At 47.7% G+C, this 24886-nt stretch overlaps 1 protein-coding gene across 4 annotated transcripts in view; it reads left to right on the top strand.

The window, feature by feature from the left end:
* Positions 1-24886, top strand: part of ADARB2 (adenosine deaminase RNA specific B2 (inactive)) — a 531551-nt gene that overhangs the window by 456589 nt on the left and 50076 nt on the right. For all 4 annotated transcript variants that reach the window (XM_055296338.2, XM_055296339.2, XM_063609981.1 and 1 more), the window contains exons 5-6: positions 18404-18572; positions 22660-22811. In XM_055296338.2, the coding sequence (XP_055152313.2) occupies positions 18404-18572; positions 22660-22811 (321 nt within the window). The remainder of the gene's footprint in view (positions 1-18403; positions 18573-22659; positions 22812-24886) is intronic.

Below are 24886 nucleotides of genomic sequence, written 5' to 3'. Positions count from 1 at the left end.
TGATTTTTGCACATTGATTTTGTATCCTGAGACTGCTGAAGTTGCTTATCAGCTTAAGGAGATTTTGGACTGAGACAGTGGGGTTTTCTAGATATACAATCATATCATCTGCAAACAGGGACAATTTGACTTCCTCTTTTCCTAATTGAATGCCTTTTATTTCCTCCTCCTGCCTGATTGCCCTGGCCAGAACTTCCAGCACTATCTTGAATAGGAGTGGTGAGAGAGGGCATCCCTGTCTTGTACCAGTTTTCAAAGGGAATGCTTCCAGTTTTTGTCCATTCAGTATGATATTGGCTGTGGGTTTGTCATAGATAGCTCTTATTATTTTGAGATATGTCCCATCAATACCTAATTTATTGAGAGTTTTTATCATGAAGGGTTGTTGAATTTTGTCAAAGGCCTTTTCTGCATCTATTGAGATAATCATGTGGTTTTTGTCTTTGGGTCTGTTTATATGCTGGATTACATTTATTTATTTGCATATGTTGAACCAGCCTTGCATCCCAGGGATGAGGCCCACTTGATCATGGTGGATAAGCTTTTTAGTGTTGCTGGATTCGGTTTGCCAGTATTTTATTGAGGATTTTTGCATCAATGTTCATCAAGGATATTGGTCTAAAATTCTCTTTTTTTGTTGTGTCTCTGCCAGGCTTTGGTATCACGATGATGCTGGCCTCATCAAATGAGTTAGCGAGGATTCCCTCTTTTTCTGTTGATTAGAATAGTTTCAGAAGGAATGGTACCAGCTCATCTTTGTACCTCTGGTAGAATTCGGCTGTGAATCCATCTGGTCCTGGACTTTTTTTGGTTGGTAAGCTATTAATTATTGCCTCAATTTCAGAGCCTGTTATTGGGCTCTTCAGAGATTCAACTTCTTCCTGGTTTAGTTTTGGGTGGGTGTATGTGTCGAGGAATTTATCCATTTCTTCTAGATTTTCTAGTTTATTTGTGCAGAGGTGTTTACAGTATTCTCTGATGGTAGTTTGTATTTCTGTGGGATCAGTGGTGATATCCCCTTTGTCATTTCTTATTGCGGCTATTTGATTCTCCTCTCTTTTCTTCTTTATTAGTCTTGCTAGCGGTCTATCAATTTTGTTGATCTTTTCAAAAAACCAGCTCCTGGATTCATTGATTTTTTTGAAGGGTTTTTTGTGTCTCTATTTCCTTCAGTTCTGCTCTGATCTTAGTTATTTCTTGCCTTTTGCTAGCTTTTGAATGTGTTTGCTCTTGCTTCTCTAGTTCTTTTAATTGTGATGTTAGGGTGTCAGTTTTAGATCTTTCCTGCTTTCTCTTGTAGGCATTTAGTGCTATAAATTTCCCTCTACACACTGCTTTGAATGTGTCCCAGAGATTCTGGTATGTTGTGTCTTTGTTCACACTGGTTTCAAAGAACATCTTTATTTCTGCCTTCATTTCATTATGTACCCAGTAGTCATTCAGGAGCAGGTTGTTCAGTTTCCATGTAGTTGAGCGGTTTTCAGTGAGTTCCTTAATCCTGAGTTCTAGTTTGATTGCACTGTGATCTGAGAGACAGTTTGTTATAATTTCTGTCCTTTTACATTTGCTGAGGAGTGCTTTACTTCCAACTATGTGGTCAATTTTGGAATAGGTGTGGTGTGGTGCTGAAAAGAATGTATATTCTGTTGATTTGGGGTGGAGAGTTCTGTAGATGTCTATTAGGTCTGCTTGGTGCAGAGCTGAGTTCAATCCTGGATATCCTTGTTAACTTTCTGTCTCGTTGATCTGCCTAATGTTGACAGTGGGGTGTTAAAGTCTCCCATTATTATTGTGTGGGAGTCTAAATCTCTTTGTAAGTCACTAAAGATTTGCTTTATGAATCTCGGTGCTCCTGTATTGGGTGCATATATATTTAGAACAGTTAGTTCTTCTTGTTGAATTGATCCCTTTACCATTATGTAATGGCCTTCTTTGTCTCTTTTGATCTTTGTTGGGTTAAAGTATGTTTTATCCAAGACTAGGATTGCAACCCCTGCCTTTTTTTGTTTTCCATTTGCTTGGTAGATCTTCCTCCATCCTTTATTTTGAGCCTATGTGTGTCTCTGCATGTGAGATGGGTTTCCTGAATACAGCACACTGATGGGTCTTGACTCTTTATCCAATTTGCCAGTCTGTGCCTTTTAATTGGAGCATTTAGCCCATTTACATTTAAGGTTAGTATTGTTATGTGTGAATTGGATCCTGTCATTATGATGTTAGCTGGTTATTTTGCTTGTTAGTTGATGCAGTTTCTTCCTAACAAGCTAAAATATTCTTATGTTTACCCTAACCATGCTCTGGTTAAGCACACTTAGGAAAGAGGGCAAGAAAGAAAAAGAGTTAGGGAGGGAGGGAGGGAGAGAGAGAAAAAGAGAGAGCGAAGAAAGGGAGGGAGGGAGAGAGAGAAAAAGAGAGAGCGAAGAAAGGGAGGGAGAAGGAAGAAAGAAGCTTCAGGAAATGACTGTGCATTATCTGTGAGCAGGAGTTAATCATCATTGACAGGGTCCCCACTGTGTGGATGGAGATATAATAAAGATATTCTAAAGGATTTGGCTAATTAGTGAACAAATGTGAAACTGAGTGAAGCTGTAACCCTCTGAAGTAAGTGTGGACTTTCAAATGCGTGCACCTGGGGTCGTGGTTTACACTCCCTCATTCCCCAGTAGACCCCAAATTTAAATTTTCAAGATGTGTCCATCTGCATTAGGTGATATTGAAAGGGCTTCCCTGTGAAACACTAGAGGAACCTGTGGTGCTGTTCCAGACACATCCACGTTGGAACCTGGGGGTAATTCACACTAAGAAACACAGGATCTCATGACTTCACACAGCAAAATCGAGGTCTCCTGGCTTCCTGCCCTATGCTGTTATAACCAAACATTCCTCTCCCCACACCTCTCTTTCCCACACACCCTCACTCAACAGTGTGTCTGTGTCTCCTTCTGCTGCTCCGTTGGACTTTTGAAGTCCTCATGCACAGTGCTCTGGACCTAGCCCCTGCAGCAGTTTCACCACACTGATGACAGGAAGAGGTGTGCATGGAGGCAGGCTCCCAGGTTAGAGAGCGGATGGGCATCTGATCCCTGAGTGCTGACCCTGAAGAGGAAGGGAGGTGCGGTCTCGGGCTGAGGAGGAGCTCCCGATGGAGGAAAGCAGTCTCAGCTTTGGGGCCATCCTGGCAACAGGTGGCTCAGGGAGGAGCCAGTCAATGACAAGGTCAGTGGAGGGCAGAGAAGGGGAGGACAGTGTGAAGCTACAATCGACAGCGGGTTCAGGGCGGCCTCCCCACCTTAGGTCAGTCCCTCCCTGTGTGGTTGGGTCATTACTCAAGAATGGGTGCTCTAACTAGTCAGCCAGATTTGAGCCCAGGGGAACTCACACCTCAGTCAAGAAAAGAATAGAAAGTATTAGAGGTCAGCAGAGAGGGTGTGGAGCTCACAGGGCCTGAACACAGCTCCCCTCTGAGCTGATTCAAATATGATCTTCTTAAAAACAGAACAAAAACGAGCATACCAAGTGGTTGCTTACAGATGAAGAAAGCACTGTCACTTACAATATTTAGTCCATGAAGTATTTATGAGCATGGGCTTCACGCTCTCATTATTTCTGGTTTTAGTGCCAGTGAGGAGACCTTGTCAGCCATCCTCAGTGGGAGAAGGAAGAGACTGTTCATCGATCAGACCAGGTGTTTCCTATTTGTTCCTTTGATATAAAAGAATGAGTTACTAATGGGGTGAAGAGCTTGCTCGGCCCAATGCAAATGAGGAGATAAAAAGACTTTTCAATCTATTAATTGCAAAGCATTCATTGTCATTCTACCTCTTTCTTGGGGGTAGGAAGAGGGCATTGAATATATTTACTAAATGTGAAATTACCGTATTTATATCCAGTGAAACCCTCACAGTGTTGATGTTGAGAAACGTAACTAATAACCTTCTCATAAGCTCGCCTGGCCCCATCTTTTGATGTATGTGGTGTCCTACCCCAAATTCTACGCGTTTTGAGGTTTTATCCACTCGGAATGCCACTGGCTGCAGGAAGTGAGATAGCTGATTGGCAGCGTTACAAACAAGCACCTTTTTATTGTCTCAGTAACCAACAGTTGCCCACGTGCCAGACAGTGGTGGCAGGCGCCATTCAGGCCCCTGTGGTTTCAGGGTCTGTGGCCCCCTGGCCTCTCCTCATCCCGCTCGCTGCTGCAGGTCACGCTCCCAGACTCTATCAGGACAGGAGGAGGACATGTTCCATCCCACAGACTTCTTTTGGCCACGATTTTGCTGCTGGCCACTCAGCTGTGCAGGAAGTAGTGGGGAGAGTTGGAAAGGGAGAGTTTTGCATCTCAGTCTCCACAGCAGAGCCAGTGAGGGAGGACGGCTTGGAGCTGGATGTTCAAGAATCAACACTGGTGCAGGCATCCACAGTGCCTGCTCACATCTCCTGGAGCCTCAAGTCCCTCTTCTTTACTGAGCTGTAATACGGGGGAATACTCCAAGTTGAGCACCACGCTGGGACAAGTGTGGAGAGGTCTGTGCAGCAGCAAATACTGCTGCATCTGCCCATCCATTCTCATGCCCCAAAAGTATACTTTGGAAAAGTCAAGTTAATTCAGTAGGAGAATGTGCCAGTTGTGCCACTGTCATGTAAACACCGTTAGGTCCCAGGGCTGACACGTGGTTGTCAATGTGCTTGCTTGCTTGGATGCCGCCTGTGCCAGTGCCCAGCTTGTCCTGCCCTCTGATGGGACTGTAGTGTGTTTGACCCACCATGAGTCGCAGACACACGTGTGATGTGTTTGGGACAGATCCCCTCTACTCTCATGAGGTCGCAGTGTCTAGCAAACCATGCAGCCGGCTCCCGCCCAAGGCCCACAGAAAGGCCACTGGCATCTCCTAAGTTTCCTCCCTCTTACCTCTAACCTCACCGACAGCCCATCAGGTTTGGAGAAGTTCCACTCAGGGAACAGCAAAGAGTGTTGACCAGCTGACATCTGGTCACATCCCTGTCCATGGGCTGACCTTCTTTGGGTTGTAGTGGGGGCCACAGCGCCCAAGGCCATCACAGGTGGACAGCAGCTGGCGTCAGCCTGGCGTGGTTTCTGGGCTCTCTCAGTGCCTTTGTTGTGTTGTATGTTATGTGGAGTGAGCAGCATGTTTGATTAGTGTGTAGACCGAGCGCTCACATGTGCCTGGCACAGAAGGCTTGGTGAGCGTCAGCTGCACTGAGGAGGACAAGCTACGTGACGTGGCAGCCAGGGCCAGTGACTGCCTCATTTCCTGTCAGAGCAACATGTGAATCTGTGTCTACAAAGCAAGCCCCAGCCATTTTGGAAGGAAAAAGAATGAGTGTTAAAACAGCAGTTATTCATTTCTGACATTCCTGGATCCAAGCACTCCCTCATGTTTTGGCCCCATGAGGAGCTCAGAGCATTGGCCCTGCTTGCTCTCTCACTGGGGCTGAGCCCCAGCATGACTGGCAATCTCAGCACCTGAAAGTGAGGGTGGCATGTCCTCCGGGAGCATTTTATAAGGAAATTAATGAGTATGTGATTACTGTGCTTATCCTGACAACTAAGTGCTGAGGCTGAGAAACCCTGGCTTTCACGGCGTGTTCACACAGTTGGACAGTCAGCATTTGGGATTCACTAATCAGTTGCCCGCCATTCTTTGAAGCTCAGGTACAGCAAATGGGGACCATGGCATCTGTGGATGCCCACAGTGTGGGTTTTCTTTGTAGATGCCTTGAATCTACTGAGCACCATATGTGTGCAACGCTCAAGAGAAACCACCCCTCGATTCAATGGTTTCTCTTTCAAATTGCCAAACCAAAGAATCCACCTCAGTGAAGAGCACCTGTTCCCAAACTGCATCCAATGACATCACACAGCCAGGTGAAAAAGTGAATATTCTGCATCTGCTTTTTTTCACATACTTGTGCTCCCCAAATTCACCTGGCCATAAGAATAACCTGAAAACATTGCCTAAAAACAGATTTTCAGGAACCTCACAAGGAGACACTCATTCAATAGTTTTGGGGTTCTTGATTGGTAGGAGGCTGGAGCCACATCTGTGATTTCAACAGTGACCAAAAGATTCCTCTGATCACACAAGTATAAGAAAGAATGGCCAAAACTTGCTTGACATCTTTTATGCAGAGAGCAATTCTCCCAGTTTTGGTGAAGGCAACATGGTGGGCAAGGCTTCTACCCATCGTCTCCACTCAGGAAGACCTGGGAAGAAGGTAGACAGTTCTGGTGATGTCACCCATACAACAGGAGGCCCTCCAGAAACTACTACTGCCCCACAGGCACTGGAGTTCTACACCAGTAATCACACAGATCCGCCCCATCCTAACCACGGAGCCCACCGTATCCTAACCACAGAGCCCACCATATCCTAACCACGGAGACCACCGTATCCTAACCACGGAGACCACTGTATGCTAACCACAGAGCCCACCTCATCCTAACCACAGAGCCTACCACATCCTAACCACAGACAGCACCACATCCTAACCACAGAGCCCACCTCATCCTAACCACAGAGCCCACCGTATCCTAACCACAGAACCCACCTCATCCTAACCACAGAGCCCACCTCATCCTAACCACAGAGCCCACCATATCCTAACCACAGAGCCCACCGTATCCTAACCACAGAGCCCACCGTATCCTAACCACAGAGAGCACCACATCCTAACCACAGAGACCACCGTATCCTAACCACAGAGCCCACCTCATCCTAACCACAGAGCCCACCGTATCCTAACCACAGAGACCACCACATCCTAACCACAGAGACCACCGTATCCTAACCACAGAGCCCACCTCATCCTAACCACAGAGCCCACCATATCCTAACCACAGAGACCACTGTATCCTAACCACAGAGCCCACCGTATCCTAACCACAGAGAGCACCATATCCTAACCACAGAGACCACTGTATCCTAACCACAGAGCCAACCACATCCTAACCACAGATGCCACCGCATCCTCACCAGAGAGCTGTCCTCCCATGCTCCTTGTTTTCATGCAGGCTGCTCCCACTCTTCAGCTACTCTTCCTCCTTTACCTGGCCAGTGGTTACACACCTTCTAGTCCAGGACACAGGTCTCTTCTCCTTCTAGTCCAGGACACAGCTCTCTTCTTTCTCCCTCTCTTAACACTGGCTTTGATGTCCACAGTTGCCCCATCCTCTGAGAAGGCATCCCCACAGCTGATGTAGCCCAATCACAGTGAGTTTCTGCTCTCCTGCCACGCTGCCTTCTCCCTGCCTGTGAGCATGTGCTGTGAAAGGGGCTTTGAGACTGCACAGTTTTTTATCCCCTTTCCCTTGAATAAGTTAGGTGTTTAATGCCCATTGAATGCATGGATGGATAAACAAACAGAAATACATTAAAATATGCCCTTGATACTTTAAAGCAAGTGAGTGCTCATCCTGGAATTGTTATTTGGCCCCTGGTGCAGTGCCATGGTCAGATTTAGTTGAAAGGTGTTCTTGAGCATGTCTTGTCTTTAAGCTTTCCCACACCAGCCCTCTTGTTCTCATTGGAAGAACATGTGCTTCACAGTAATGAATAGTAGAAGTAATAGTGGAACACATGGTTTTTTGTGTGTTATTCTAGCAAGGGAAGTCACAGAAACGTCCTGGTTGCAGATGGAGAAACAAATATATTACAAGAGAATAGAAATATATGCATCATAATAGCTAAAGATGGTGGCATTTTTGCTGTGTATCAGGCACATGTTAAGAACTTCACATTATTTTCTTTAATCTTTAAAAACATTTTCCAAACAGACAACTGAACACAATTAAATTCTTGCCTCAAGTAAGCAGCAGAGACAGGGCTACCTGTGCCCTAGAGCATGTTAAACTCTGACTACAATGCTTTGTTATCTGATATTCCGCAGATGTATTGTCATTCATAGAGGAGAGCACAAAACATTTACACATAACTTGTTTTCCTTCCAAAATCAATGCATTTGAAATGTTTAGAGAATAAAAGCCCAGGGGACACTGGTGTCTTCTGATTCCTGAGGAAAGCCATAAATCAAGACCCTAGTGGAAGAAAAATCTCCCCTGTCAAAAGCAAAACTGTTTCCTTTCAGTCTCATCCCAATCATGTCCCCAACAGACAAGATGTCCCCAAGCCAGACATTTTAAAATCTACCTGATTTCGAACTAATTAGAGGAAATATAGAGAATGGAAGCAGAAACACTAGAAGATAAAAAAAATTGGCTTGCAGGAAAAGATTGAAAATAAAACATAGACTTTGGGCAAATAATGACTAGACATGGGACTGCAGGCCAATCATGATATTCCCTGCAAGTACTGAGAGAATACCAACCACAAGGAGACTGGGAGCTTTAACCATGAAGTCTGGGAAGTGGACTGAAATTGTACAGAAGATCAGTTAGGCTGAACATTGAAGAAGGTTTCCTAACACTGAGCGCTGATAAACTGTGGAAGAGTCTTTCTCAAGGGAAGGTGTGGAAACCCCTTTATTGAGTCATTAAATTCAGTGGGCACAGTTCTAGGAAACAGGGAGTCAGAATTAATTACACATGACACCCTTGGGGCAGTCTACATGTGGAGTAAACATTATTCCTTTATCTTTTATAATTTTGAAATTTATTTCTTTGATGCTATTTGGTATATTTTACTTTCAGTTTTCTTCTTAGAAATTTGGTAATCCTTTTCCTCCAAAACCAGATATAGTATAAGAAATATACCTTTAAAACATTGGAACAGGCTGAGAATGACTTAGTTCCAAGTAAATAAAAGCCCATTCCCAGACATTGTCTAGAGATGGGTGATGTGCTGGGGAGAAGCCCTGTGTCTGAATCCATTTGTGCTGCTGCAACAAAATACCTCAAACTGAGCCATTTATAAACAACAAAGTTCATTGCTCACAGTTCTGGGGGCTGGAAAGTCCAAAATCCAGACGTCAGCAGGCTTGGTGTCTGGAGAGGGCTGTGCTCTGCCTCCAGGATGGCACCTTGTTGCTACATCGTTTGGAGGGGAGGAACACTGTACCCTCACATGGCAGATGGGATGGAGGGCAAAAAAGGGCTGGACTCTGTCTGAAGTCTCTTTCTTTTATAGGGGTATTAATCCATTCATGAAGGTGGAGCCTTCATCCCCTAATCACCTCCTAAAGGCCCCACCTTTTAATACCACCACAATGAGGATTAAGTTTCAATATAAATTTTGGAGAAAACACCACATTTAAACCATAGTACCCACCAAGTTTATACAGTATCCCTTATTTTCTTTATGACATATGCATATTTATTTAATCACCCAAAATCCATTCTTTGTGTTAGGGTTTGCTCCTGGTGTTGGACATTCTGGCTTAGGACAAATGTATAATGACATGGATCCACCACTGTACCATCATACAGAGTAGTTTCACTGCCCTAAAAATCCTCTGTGCTCCATCTATTCATCCCTTCCCTCCCCAACTCCTGGCAACCACTGACCTTTTTACATATCTCCATAGTTTTGCCTTTTCCAGAATGCCCTGTAGTTGAAATCATACAACATGTAGCCTTTTCAGATCGGCTTCTTTTACTTAACTTTTATTTAACTTTCCTCCATGTCTTTTCATGGCTTGATAACTGATTTATTTTTAGTGCTGAGTAATATTCCATTGTCTGAATGTACCATGGTTTATTTATCCATTCACCTGCTGAAAGATATCTTGCTTGTTTCCAAGTTTTGGCAACTATGGGTAAAGATGCTGTAAACATTCAAATACAGTTGTTCATTTCTTACATCTAAATATTGATCAATTTGGAATTTACTCTGGTACATAGTGTCAGATAAAGATGCAATTTTATTTCTCAGATGACTACGCAGTTGTTAGATACCATTAATTGGATAGTCTCTCTGTCTCAGTGGTTTGAGATGTGATTACCTTTGTCCTATACTAAATTCCTGTACGTGTTGGGTCAATTTCTGGACTCCCCACTTTGTTCCATTTCACTTCACACCCCATCCCCACAGCGACCTGGCATGGAGCCTCTATAACCTGCTTGATGTACACTAGGGCTTGTCTCCAGCATTAGCCTTCTTTTTCAGAATTTTCTGGGTTTCCTTTTAGAATCAGCTTGCCCAGTTAAAAACAAACTATCTTAGTTCATTTTGTGTTGCTATAACAATACATGAGACTGGGTACTTTATAAAAAATAGTGGTTTATTTAGCTCACGGTTCTGCAGGCTGGGAAGTTTAAGGGCATGGCAGTGGATTCTGGTGAGAGCCTTTTCTCTGCATCATAACATGATGGAGAAGGTCAAGGGGGGAGCAGACACTTGCAAAGAGAAAACCAGAGGGGCATCATGGCTTCATTACAGCCCACGCTAATGGGAACTAACCCATTTCCTTGAAGACTAAGGGGCATCATGGCTTCATTACAGCCGACTCTCATGGGAACAAACCCATTTCCTTGAAGACTAATCCATCTTGCCAGAGCAAGAACTCACTGCCTTGAGAACAGCACCAAGGCCTTCTTCATAAGGAATCCACCCCATGACCCAAACACCTCCCACTAGGTCCCATCACCCCCCAGCACTGACACACTGAGGACCAAATCTCAACAGGAGTTTTGGCTACAAATGAACCATACCCAAGCCATAGCAATGACAAAGCAAAACAAAATTATACTTTTTAACCAGGTGTCTTGTCCAAAACAAAGCACTATTGCTGTTTCTTTGGGAATCCTGTTAACTTTATAAATCAATTTAGAGAGGATTCATTATGCTAAACCTCCCTATCCAAAAATGTGGCACGTCCTTCTGTTTGTTTAAATTTTGTTGTGTCCTTCAATAGGATTTTGAAGTTTTATTAACTATAGTCCTTGGTCATTTCTTGTTAAACTTATTCCTATTATCTTGTTTGCTGCCATTATAAATGGAGTCATTTTTCCTTTACAGTGTCTCTCTAGTTGCTGTGTGTCTATATGAAAGTTACTGATTTCTGTATATTATCTTGGAGCGGTTTCACCATATTAAGCTCTCTCATTGTCTCTAGCAGTATGTCAACTGGATTCTCTGGAGGTTTCCAGACACAGAATCGTAACATGTTCAGACAGTGCTTGTGTTACCTGCCCCTCTCCAATTACTACAGAGCTAATTTCTTTCTCTTGTGCTCGTCAATGGCTGCAGCAGATGTTCCTGAAAAGTCATAAAAATGCCTGGAGTGCTTCCCCATAGAGCATGATACTCGTGTGTGTGTATGTGTGTATGTGTGTGTGTGTGTGTGTGTGCATAAAATCACATTCAGGAAAAAAATCCCTCTGTGCCACTTGACAGAGTTGAGTTTTGATAAAAAGTCAATGTTTTATCAAAAGCAGTTGTTGTATTTTGTCAGATGTCTTATCAATGTCTATAATTATGCTTATTTTTGTATTGCATATAAATCCTTTTTTGTTGTTGTCGTTGTTTTGAGACAGGGTCTTGCTCTGTTACCCAGGCTGGAGAGCAGTGGCGCAATCTCAGCTCACTCCAACCTCTGCCTCTGGGGCTCAAGTGATCCTCCCACCTCGGTCTCTCAAGTAGCTGGGACTACAGGCTCATGCCTCCACACCCAGCTACTTTTTGTATTTTTTGTAGACTTGGGGTCTGGCTATGTGGCCCAGGCTGGTCTCAAACTCCTGGCCTTAAGCAATCCACTGTCCTCAGCCTCCCAAAGTGCTGGGATTACAGGTGTGAACCACTATGTGCCTGGCCTTAATTTTTTAATGTAATTGATTTTTACATTTCAGAAATAAGCCCACTTTGCAGGGATGTACTGTAGTGCTCTTTTCCTCTGCTACTTGATGGCTAGTATTTTGTCTAACTGAGGGTCCTCTGTTGTCTTCTTTGTTTGCGTAGTCAGTATGGCAATGATTTAGGCATTCCACAATAACACACAACCTGAAGGCTTCTCTTGTCTTTATATGCTCCGGAACACTTACAATTGCCTTGAAACCATCTGCTACTTAAAGGTTCAGTCGAATTCTACAAAACTCAGTGCTGGTGCTTTGGCAGGGGCGCAGTAGCCCCGCTCTTTGGCCAGCTTTTCCACTTATTCTATAGAAATTCATATACATATATTTTCTGTGACTACTTCTCATGTTGTCTTACAGAGTAGTAGTTTTACTCTCGATAGCCATTTATAAGAAAAGAGATCACCAATAGCCACTATGTGTGGAGTGATGCTCCTATACAAACTTGCGTTTTATTTGCTTAACAGCATCATTGGAAGGATTGGAGTAAATGCTGTTGGCACCACAGCCACCCCATCGTGGGCTGCCTGATCTCCTGGCTCCGAGTACCAGCCAGGAGTAGCTCACGGCTGCAGCCTCCTCCTGAGAATGGCCCCGGCCACCAGAAGCCTGCACGCCTGGGAGCGCCCACAGCTCATTACTGACACGTCACACACCCTTGCCTCACACTCCAGAGCTTTCTGTTGGGTCAGCTGGAGACGGGACCTCAGGAAGACTTCCTGCACGTCCTGCATGCCTGGGAGCACCCACAGCTCATGACTGACACATTGTACACCTTTGCCTTACACTCCAGAGCTTCCTGTTGGGTCAGCTGGACATGGGACCTCAGTACAGCCTCCCCTCACCTGGTGTCTTTGCTGCCCCATCCTGTCTTCCTGACTTAATAAGCCCCTGCTGGAGCATCCCCCACCCAGCCTCGGCTGCAAGGTGGCCTGGCTTCGGGCACATTTTTACACAAAGCATTGCTCATTGAGTGCAGAGCATTTTCGGTGTCCATACAGCTTGGCGTGGCCTGACCCCGACCCCAGCAATCAAGAATCTCCGTGTGGGGAACCAGAGCACTGAAAAAGGAGAATGTTAGACACTTCTGTGCAGGGTTGACACGGCCCCAAATGCCACTGGTTTGTACCTGGAGGGTGATGCCCATAAACCAAGGACCCTGTTTCTTTCCATAGGTATGAGTGGCCTTGACCTGCCTGTGGCCCCGCCATGGTGGCAGCACCCTCGCACTGTCCCCTGTGATGGGGGTGTTAAGAAAAGTGTGTTTATCTGAATGCTGGTTGGTGACTTTCTGTTTTTGACACCTTTTTACGCGCAGTCTTTAACTGCTACTGAGCTCTGTTCTCCACCTCACTATGCTGCCTGATGCCTCATCATCACCCTCATGGCACCAAGGGGAGAGATGATGACACCCGCCCTCTCCTTTCCCCCAAATTAAATTGGTCAGCCCCAAATTTGGCCATTCTTCATTAATGGGACATATCTCAAAATAATAAGAGCTATCTATGACAAACCCACAGCCAATATCATACTGAATGGGCAAAAACTGGAAGCATTCCCTTTGAAAATGGGCACAAGACAGGGATGCCCTCTCTCACCACTCCTATTCAAGATAGTGTTGGAAATTCTGGCCAGGGCAATCAGGCAGGAGAAGGAAATAAAGGGTATTCAATTAGGAAAAGAGGAAGTCAAATTGTCCCTGTTTGCAGATGATATGATTGTATATCTAGAAAACCCCATTGTCTCAGCCCAAAATCTCCTCAAGCTGATAAGCAACTTCAGCAAAGTCGCAGGATACAAAATCAATGTGCAAAAATCACAAACATTCTTATACACCAGTAACAGACAGACAGCCAAGTCATGAGTGAACTCCCATTCACAATTGCTTCAAAGAGAATAAAATACCTAGGAATCCAACTTACAAGGGATGTGAAGGACCTCTTCAAGGAGAACTACAAACTACTGCTCAATGAAATAAAAGAGGATACAAACAAATGGAAGAACATTCCATGCTCATGGGTAGGAAGAATCAATATCGTGAAAATGGCCATACTGCCCAAGGTAATTTTTAGATTCAGTGCCATCCCCATCAAGCTACCAATGACTTTCTTCACAGAATTGGAAAAAACTAAAGTTCATATGGAACCAAAAAAGAGCCCGCATTGCCAAGTCAGTCCTAAGCCAAAAGAACAAAGCTGGAGGCATCACGCTACCTGACTTCAAACTATACTACAAGGCTACAGTAACCAAAACAGAATGGTACTGGTAGGAAAACAGAGATATAGACCAATGGAACAGAAATAATGCCGCATATCTACAACCACCTGATCTTTGACAAACCTGACAAAAGCAATGGGGAAAGGATTCCCTATTTAATAAATGGTGCTGGGAAAACTGGCTAGCCATATGTAGAAAGCTGAAACTGGATCCCTTCCTTACACCTTATACAAAAATTAATTCAAGATGGATTAAAGACAAATGTTAGACCTAAAACCATAAAAACCCTAGAAGAAAGCCTAGGCAATACCATTCAGGACATAGGCATGGGCAAGGATTTCATGTCTAAAACACCAAAAGCAATGGCAACAAAAGCCAAAATTGACAAATGGGATCTAATTAAACTAAAGAGCTTCTGCACAGCAAAAGAAACTACCATCAGAGTGAACAGGCAACCTACAGAATGGGAGAAAATTTTTGCAACCTACTCATCTGACAAAGGGCTAATATCCAGAATCTACAATGAACTCAAACAGATTTACAGGAAAAAAACAACCCCATCAAAAAGTGGGCGAAGGATATGAACAGACACTTTTCAAAAGAAGACATTTATGCAGCCAAAAGACACATGAAAAAATGCTCATCATCACTGGCCATCAGAGAAATGCAAATCAAAACCACAATGAGATACCATCTCACACCAGTTAGAATGACCATCATTAAAAAGTCAGGAAACAACAGGTGCTGGAGAGGATGTGGAGAAATAGGAACACTTTTACACTGTTGGTGGGACTCTAAACTAGTTCAACCATTGTGGAAGTCAGTGTGGTGATTCCTCAGGGATCTAGAACTAGAAATACCATTTGACCCAGCCATCCCATTACTGAGTATATACCCAAAAGATTATAAATCATGCTGCTATAAAGACACATGCACACGTATGTTTATTGTGGCACTATTCACAATAGCAAAGACTTGGAACCATCCCAAATGTTCAACAATGATAGACTGGATTAAGAAAATGTGGCACATATACACCATGGAATACTATGCAGCCATAAGAAAGGATGAGTTCATGTCCTTTGTAGGGACATGGTTGAAGCTGGAAACCATCATTCTCAACAAACTATCTCAAGGACAAAAAACCAACCACCGCATGTCCTCACTCATAGGTGGGAATTGAACAATGAGAACACATGGACACAGGAAGGGGAACATCACACACCAGGGCCTGTTGTGGGGTCGGGGGAGCAGGAGGGATAGCATTAGGAGATATACCTAATGTTAAATGACGAGTTACTGGGTGCAGCACACCAACATGGCACATGTATACATATGTAACTAACCTGCACATTGTGCATATGTACCCTAAAACTTAAGGTATAATAAAAAAGAAAATAAATAAAAATCTTCCTATTTCTTATTTGTAATGTATGGTACTCAAGCACATTTTCTGGCTTCTTCCTCTCCCCCATCCTCTGTGTAAATTTCCCAAATCCTGTGGATTCAGTCCTTGCTGTGCTCTCTGGGTCCCTCCCACCAATCCACTACTGAGGGCGCTTCCTAAGTCCTCATGCACCATGTCCAGCCCTGGCCTCCCACCCAGTGTCCTGGCCCCTTCTCTTCTCCTGTGCAACCGAGCACTCACTCATGGGCAACAGTACTGCTGTCCTTCCGGAAAACCCTTTCACAGCTCCCATTGTCTATTGGTGAAGAGCTAGATCTTCAAGGCCTCTGTGACTGATTTCCACCCGCCTTTGAAGCTTCGCCACTTTCCCACACACGTCTCCCACAGGCTCCAACATCCCGCAGAATACGCAGATTACACAGAATGCGCCTGTGCCCTTTCCCATCCGTGCCTCTGGCTGCCATGCCCACTCTGCCTAGGACGCCTCCTCCCGCCACCTGTGCAGAAGCTCCCTGGCTGTGAGTCCGTCTCTCCCTTTTCCTCCCTCGCCGTCACTGTCATGCTGGTGACATTCCGTGTACAGCACTTCTGCGCCATTTCTCATACGACTTCTCTTGCTGCAGCCGTTTCTGACCGCGTCATCTCCCTCGGTCCAGGTTTCGCGTCTCCTGTGTAGGGAGGGTGGTGCTGGCAGTGGGGGTGGGAATCATGAAATGAATATGCAAACAATGCACTTCTTGGGCCACGTAATTATGCTGAGTGTGGCAGAGTCTGGAGCCAAACGGAGCTGGGAATCAATGAGAGGTGAAGGGAAAGCAGTTGCTTTTTCTACAGCTCCAATTTCCACGGAATCCAAAGAGGAGGAGCAGGCCGGGGCCTCACGGGCCACAGCACTTATTCCTGAAGAGTTGTCCATTTCCACCAGAGACTGCACGTGCACCAGTCGTGAACACTGAAACTTGTTAGGAATCGTTACCAATGTGTTTCCCGTTTCTCTAAATACCTGCTTTAACGAAGCTGGAACCCGCGGGGTGGTTTCTGCATCGCGATGTCATCCTTGTGAACCATTTCTCAACAGTCCACATGTCACTGACGGCCTGAGTGAGATGGTGGCTCCCACCCCTGACAGAGTCAGTAGCAGCCGCCCACCCCAGCTCCCTGTGGCCTTAGATCCTGGTCCCATCTGCTCCTCCACTTCTGGGACCCCCGCTGGGAGGCAGCCCCCGCCACCAGGATGGCTGAGAGAGGAGGAGGCCTGGACCTGGAACCCGGCAGCTGCTCTCAAACCTTCCTGGGGGAGGAAACTCAGGGGGGCTGGTCGTGTCCTGTTCTGATTAATGCGGCGTGGGGAAGTCTGGTCACTTCCTGAGCTCAGGAGCAGTCCATTCCCACCAGGGAGGGGGCAGTGGGTAGACAACAGAACCAGGACCATGGAGTTCTCTTCAGGCACAGAAACAGGGGCTGCTGGGAGAAGCTGGGATGAGCGGAGAGAGCAGTGGACATGGGCAGGAGGCGGGGGCTGTGCTAGACCGCTTTGCCTGGAAGGAAGGAGACTGGACAGACAGACCCCAGCTGCAGAGCCACGGGGGCAAGGATGCCGCTGGGCCTCTGCGGGGCACTCCCCCTGTGCTCAGTCCCTCCCAGCCCCGAATGCTCCCTGGCTGTCACTGGTAGCTGCTGACACCACCCTTTTATCTCATAAAGATAGATCCCGCGGTGGGGCCCAGAGAGGGCAGATGCCCTCAGGGCTCAAGAACTAAGTTCTCAGGGGAGAAAAAGTCACATCAGAGGAACAAGTGTGTGAGAAGTGAGAAGTGCTCATGACCCGCCCAGCACCGTTTGCCATGGGGAAGTTGATTTTATTTAAGATGGGAGGGAGGTCTGTTTCTGGCGTGACATTAATCTGCGTGTCACCTCTTCCAAGAAATGGTCCGGACATGTATTTACCAGGTAACTCCGTGGACGTGGCCGCGATCAGCGGCTAACAAGTCTCTGTGCTGCCCTCACTTCGCCTGGGATCCGGGCCCAGCCTGTGGCTGTCACATCCCAAGGCTCCTGGGCGTCCACAACATACCCGCCACCTCCAGCCGAAGGGCCTGGATGGTGGATTTGTTATTGGATGGGCAACACTGACCCGTCTAATGACACGGACTCCCTAGGGAGCCCCTGCTTGGAGTAGTTGGTGAAAATTCTGACTCGTGTCCTCAAGGAATTCACCATCTAAGTGCAGAGAAAATACACATCCACACCGACCTGCTAGAGCAGAGCAAACAAACATTGGCTTGTGTCTTCCAGCTTCTCCTTAAACAAAGTGATGGATATTATACTTTAAGGACATCACGTTGGGGGTTGTTTTTGAGGTTTCTTTGTTTTGTTTGTTTTCAGTCCCTGAAGAGAGTATCATTTTTGTGGATGGGGTTCCTTTGACTATGGTTAAAATGACACATCCAGCCTCCTTTCTGTGTTAGTGTGACAGGTTCATCAGCTCCTGTCCTGCGTTTCTGTGTTAGTGTGACAGGTTCATCAGCTCCTGTCCTGTGTTTCTGTGTTAGGGTGAAGGGTTCATCAGCTCCTGTCCTGCCCTGATCCCGTTGGAGGACAGGAGAAAGCACAAAGGTGGTTAGAGGTTGGGCAGGAAGCCCAGGCCGCAGCCAGCACTGCTCCCACTCACAGGGGACCTGGGACTCAGAGGTGGAGAAAACTGCCCTGGTAGTAAGTTTGACCTCAAAACTCTGCTCCTATGGTGCCTAAGGAGCATTTCAGCAACCTTAAGGATAACAGAGGCACCTTGAGTGCCGTCTCAGGCCGCCATGGAGCAAATGGGAATCCCTCAGGTGGGCGGTCACCTGTGACGGCCTGGGCACACAGAAGCCTCGCTTCCCAGCTCTCAAAACGCAGTTTCCAAGGTTTCCTAACCCAGGGAAACCGCTGTTGTGAGACCCTGAAAAGGCCGAGAAGGAGGGAGATGGGGGCCATGGGCCACGCTGCTCTGACACTGTCTGTGTCCCCAGGCCTGGACGTTCGGCAGGCGCAGGTCGTGGCCCTGTCCTCGGGGACCAAGTGCATCAGCGGCGAGCACCTCAGTGACCAGGGGCTGGTGGTGAATGACTGCCACGCAGAGGTCGTGGCCCGGCGGGCGTTCCTGCACTTCCTCTACACGCAGCTGGAGCTGCACCTGAGGTGAGCGGCTGGTGACGGGCTCCAGGGTAGGCAGACGCCGCGGCTGGGGGCTGCCAGGGAGATGCCTGGCTCAGAACACGCTTCCCTCTATCCTGGCACAGGGTGAGCCAGGAAGCATCCCTTTTTATTCAGACTAGAGACATCCCTGGTGCACCAATAGAGCCACCGTGCGGGCTGGGAAGATGCTAAAATTCCAGGCTTCCTCCTTACTCCACGTTTCTCTCCAGAAAACACCTTTGCAGCCCTCGTCCTCCCGGGCAAGGCCACCCTCTCCTGGCCTCGGTTCCCCACGCCCCCTACATTCCTGCACTGCCCCCTTTTCCGCCGTTGCCCTCAGAGAACATGAGTGCAGTGTCCAAGGAGTGGCTTGGAGACGCGCTGTCTTCTTGCCTCCTGTGCCAAGTACATGTGAAGAGGCCGCTGAGGCCCTGAGAACTGTGCCCCAGTATTGGAATTCCCAGGGTTCCATGGCCTGCTCTGGCTGTCAGGCAGAGGTGGCTGACATGGGGCAGCCTCCTGTCCCTGAGACACCTTAGACGGGAGCGAAACTCAGGTGGTTTGCAGCACGTGGCCTCTCTGACACACCCCCAGGCTGGGCCGTTCAGTCCCGAGGGCTCACTGTGGGCTCCTTGCCCGCAACACCCCCTCCTGTGTCTCCTGTCTACACTTTTACATCCCTTGAAGCCGTCTGTGTTCCTCAAATCCACAAGTAATGGGACCTTGGGGGGCTTTGGCAAGGGTCATCTCCGTGCCCATTAGCTGTGCAAAAGCCACACAAAAGGAGAAAGGCCCACGTGTAGCCCTAAAAGCAGACGCTGCTGAAAACAACACCTTAACACACTCAGCTCATTTTTTTTTTTTTTTTTTTTGAGACGGAGTCTTGCCCTGTCACCCAGGCTGGAGTGCAGTGGCATGATCTCAGCTCACTGCAACCTCTGCCTCCCGGGTTGAAACAATTCTCCCACCTCAACCTCCTGAGTAGCTGGGACTACAGGCATTCACCACCACGCCTGGCTAATTTTTGTATTTTTTAGTAGAGATGGGGTTTCATCACATTGGCTAGACTGCTCTCAAACTCCTGACCTCAAGTGGTCCACCCGCCTCAGCCTCCCAAAGTGCTGGGATTACAGGCATGAGCCACTGCGCTCAGCCCACACTCAGCTCATTCTTATCTGAGCCTCCGAGCAGGGAGCCACAGGTTGAACCCATCCCTCAGTTCCCTGAGGCCTGCGGGGTGCAGCAGGAGTTTGATATGGGGGAACAGAAATATCTCCGAATGTAGGGAAGGATTTCTCCTAAATGTCCACCTGCTCAACTGGGACTGTCTCCAAGATCCCTCGCTCTTGTTTGTGTCAGAGCAGGCAACTGGGCCAATATTTACCAGGAGCTGGTTACATGCTTGGTGCTGTGCCACCAGCTGGGGAATCCATAGACAGGTGCACCCGACGCCTGCCCTGCATGGGGAACCAGCACAGGGGAGGGGGGGTCCAGGGCAGCCACGTGGCTGACAGGCCCTGTGCCGGGGCCCAGGCTTGGGACACATTTGCCAAGGGTCCTGGGGGAGGCAGCTGGGGCAGTGGGGGACGGTGGCTGTGGGCAGGGTGCAGGCACAGAGGCAGGAAGGTTGCTGGATGCCGCAAGGGCTTCCTGTGGAGAAAATGTCTGTTCTGTTGCCTGTGTGATCTCAGGGCCCCACAGAACACAATCCATCACCCATGGAGCAGAACACGCGAAAACAGCAAGACCGGCAGAAAGTAGATGGCCAGGAAGCAGGGGAATAAACACCAGGAAGCAGGGAATAAACACCGGGACGCAGGGAATAAACACCGGGATGCAGGGAATAAACACCGGGAAGCAGGGAATAAACAGCGGGAGGCAGGGAATAAATACCGGGACGCAGGGAATAAACACCGGGAAGCAGAGAATAAACACCGGGACGCAGGGAATAAACACCGGGATGCAGGGAATAAACACCGGGAAGCAGAGAATAAACACCGGGACGCAGGGAATAAACACCGGGATGCAGGGAATAAACACCGGGACGCAGGGAATAAACAGCGGGACGCAGGGAATAAACATCGAGACGCAGGGAATAAACACTGGGAAGCAGGGAATAAACACCGGGACGCAGGGAATAAACACCGGGATGCAGGGAATAAACACCGGGATGCAGGGAATAAACACCGGGATGCAGGGAATAAACAGCGGGAGGCAGGGAATAAACATCGAGACGCAGGGAATAAACACCGGGAAGCAGGGAATAAACACCGGGACGCAGGGAATAAACATTGAGACGCAGGGAATAAACATCGAGACGCAGGGAATAAACACCGGGATGCAGGGAATAAATACCGGGACGCAGGGAATAAACACCGGGACGCAGGGAATAAACAGCAGGAGGCAGGGAATAAACATCGAGACGCAGGGAATAAACACCGGGAAGCAGGGAATAAACACCGGGATGCAGGGAATAAACACCGGGAAGCAGAGATATAAACACCGAAGAAGGAAATGCAGGCGCATTCGTTCAGCGCCCGCTACGGTGGGGCTGACGTGGGGCTGCTCAGCTCGAGCTTCACAGCTGGTGGGGGTTTTGCAACAGGCCGAATCATTCACCATCAGAGAGAGGCTGGGACCTCTCCTGCCCCACCTGGGTCATGGCTGGATGCAGAAGGAAAGCCGTTTCCCCGCGGCTCTCCACTCCCGCCTGTGCTGGTGACTGAGCCCAGGCCTTCCTACAGCTCCTTTCCTCCTTTTAATCACGCACAAGCTGCCAACTTAGGCTACATCAAACCCACAGTCCACCGTGAGGTATGGCCATGAGCAGCACTGGCAAATCCACAGAATCACAGGTGTATAGACAGATAGGTGTGGGTGAACAGCAATGGGAAAAAATGGCTTGGTGAAAGATAATGGTGGGGCCGGGTGCGGTGGCTCACGCCTGTAATCCCAGCTCTTTGGCAGGCCAAGATGGGTGGATCACCTGAAGTCAGGAGTTCAAGACCAGCCTGGCCGACATGGCAAAACCGTGTAAAAATACAAAAATTAGCTGGGTATGGTGGCATGCACCTGTAATCCCAACTACTCAGGAGGCTGAGGCAGGAGAATTGTTCGAACCCAGGAGGCAGAGGTTGCAGTGAGCCAAGATTGCACCACTGCACTACAGCCGAGGACAAAGCGAGACTCCATCTCAAAAAAAAAAAAAAAAAAAAATCATGGTGGCTCACACCTGTAATCCTAGCAGTTTCGGAGCCTGGGGCAAGTGGATCGCTTGAGCCCAGGAGTTCCAGACCACTCAGGGCAACAAAGCAAGACCCTGTCTCTATAAAAAAGTAAATAAATTAGCCTCACATGGTGGTGTGCACCTGTAGTCCCAGCTACTCGGGAGGCTGAGGCAGGAGGATCACTTGAGCCCAGGAAGCCGAGGCTAGAGTGAGCCATGATCACGCTACTGCACTCCAGCATGGGCAGCAACAGAGCAAGACCTTATCTTTAGAAAATAATAATAACCCTGACAGGTAAATGTCGAGGGGGGTAAGAAAGCGGGGTTTCTGCCAGTCACTTTCGCATTCACGTAGTTTCATTGCTGCCTGTTCTAGAAGTGTTGGTGCAGGGAAAAGACACACTATGGGGTGTGAAGAAGAAAAAACTTGGGGGCCAGGCGCAGCAGCTCACACCTGTAATCCCAGCACTTTGGGAGGCTGAGGTGGGCAGATCACCTGAGGCCGGGAGTTCAAGACAAACCTGGCCAACATGGTGAAACCCCATATCTACTAAAAATACAAAAATGAACTAGGCATGGTGGCACATGCCTGTAATCCCAGCTACTCGGGAGGCTGAGTATCGCTTGATACTCAAGGCAGAAGAATTGCTTGAACTCAGTGGGTGGAGGTTGCAGTGAGCCAAGATCGCACCATTGCACTCCAGCCTGGGCGACAGAACAAGACTCCATCTCAAAAAAAAAAGGAAAAAGATAAAGAAAAAACTTGGGGAACAACTCTACAAAACACGACTCAAGCGTTCACCTGGTTGGAATGTTTCTGGTTTGGTTTGTAATAAATGACCCCAAACCTCTTTGTGACTCTAGCAAGCGGCGCGAGGACTCGGAGCGATCGATATTTGTACGGTTAAAAGAAGGTGGCTACCGGCTGCGAGAAAACATCCTCTTCCATCTCTACGTGAGCACCTCCCCCTGTGGAGACGCAAGACTCCACTCTCCCTACGAGATCACCACAGACCGTAAGAGACAATGCTTTTACCTTCTGTAGGCCAACAGCCCCCAGCTCCCTCTATCTGGGACTCTGTCCTGGGCTTTCACAGACCAGTGCGGGGGCGTGGTGTGTGGGGCCCTTGGGTACTGGAAGGGGATTGCGTCTACAATTAGTGGGATAACCATGCCTCCAAAATCTTAGTCTGAAATGCTCAAGTGATTGACAGAAGAGCAGTCTGAGGCCTAAAATTAGCTACCTAATTGCCATAGTTCTCTGCTTTAATAACTCAGACAATCTCTGTACCCTGGGCTGGGAAAATGGAATGAAGGGAAGGCCAGTGAGAGTTACGCAGGCTGGGAGCAAATTCCAACTGGCTCTGCTTGCCTTCGCTCACAGTGTTGGAGGGAAAAAAGCTCAGCTTTTGCAACCAAGCCAGGGATGAGTGATTCCCTGCAAAGGGGTCTCCCCAGGTGAACTGTAAAGTTCCATTGCAAACCTGCCCTGTGAGCATTTATTGGTGGGAGTGGGACAGAATGCATCCACGCAGCCCCCACCCCTCTGTCCTCTCCATCAGCAAAGGGCAGTGATGCTGTGATTGCCAGGGTCGGAGGGCAGGGCATGGGGCAGGGTGGGGCTCTCCCTTGATGCCACCCTTGACATCAGCAACTCCATGATAAAAGAAAAGGTGCTTCAGGGAAACTCCTCTCTTTCATTTTAATGATGAAATCCTATTGCTTAGTGCTATCTGCATATGTCACACACATATGTATATACCACATACACCACACACACACTACACACATACCACACAACACATAGCACATACACACCACATATGCATACCACATATACCACACACATCACACACATGCCACATATACCACATGCATATCACATACACTACACACAAACCACATACACCCCACATATACCACACCACACACACCCTACACACACTACACGCATACCACATACACTGTACACACACGCCACATATACCACACACATGCCAGACCACATACACCGTGCACATCACATATACCACAAACATACCACATATACCACACACCACACAAATAGCACATACACCACGCATGCATACCACATATACCACACATACCATATACACCACATGCATATCACATATGCTACATGCATGCCACATATGCATACCACATACACCACATGTATGCCACATGCATACCACACACCACACACAGACCACATATACCACACACGTATACCACATATACCACGTGCATATCACATACACCACACACACATTCACATGCTCCCACACCCTTTCCAGAAGCAGCTCCAGGTAGATCTTTCAATGCAGGCAATGCATGTGGTGTATGTGGTATGTGTGTGGTGTGTGTGGTGTATGTGGTATGTGTGCTATGTGTGCGGTGTATGTGGTATGTGTGTGGTGTGTGCGGTGTGTGGTATGTGTGCTGTGTGTGCTATATGTGTGGTATATGTGGTGTGTGTGCTATATGTGTGGTGTGTGTGGTGTATGTGATATGTGTATGATGAGGGGTCCAGTCCTGATAAGGGAGGAAATCTCTGGTAGACATACATGGACAGCACACAGCTATTAAGGCTTGGCTTTGGGCTGACTGTCCTCTGGTGGAAGGCTACATGGCGTTTTAATTACCAAGGTAAGGAAAATTAAGCATTTTTGTAACACTCTGCTGTTGTCCAGGCTTGTCATGCAGCCTCCACCAAAGACAAGAAGGTGTGGGGAAAATGGTGTCTTTAATCTCACATGAGCTTAGCCTGATTCTGCAGTCCTCACATGGGATGCTGGCCCAGAAACATTCCTCCTCCTTTTTGCGGACTTCCCTCCAGCCCCACTGCTTTCCCTTTGGGATGGCTGGATAGGGTTCTCTGTAAGTGGATCCTCTGGGGTGGCTGGATAGGGTTCTCTGTAAGTGGATCCTCTGGGGTGGCTGGATAGGGTTCTCTGTAAGTGGATCCTCTGGGGTGGCTGGATAGGGTTCTCTGTAAGTGGATCCTCTGGGGTGGCTGGATAGGGTTCTCTGTAAGTGGATCCTCTGGGGTGGCTGGATAGGGTTCTCTGTAAGTGGATCCTCTGGGGTG

Source organism: Symphalangus syndactylus, chromosome 10 (assembly GCF_028878055.3).
Source record: "Symphalangus syndactylus isolate Jambi chromosome 10, NHGRI_mSymSyn1-v2.1_pri, whole genome shotgun sequence".
In the NCBI taxonomy this organism is placed as follows: Eukaryota; Metazoa; Chordata; class Mammalia; order Primates; family Hylobatidae; genus Symphalangus; species Symphalangus syndactylus.
Note: the sequence above shows the minus strand (reverse complement) of the source record. Positions and strands in the feature narration are given on the sequence as shown.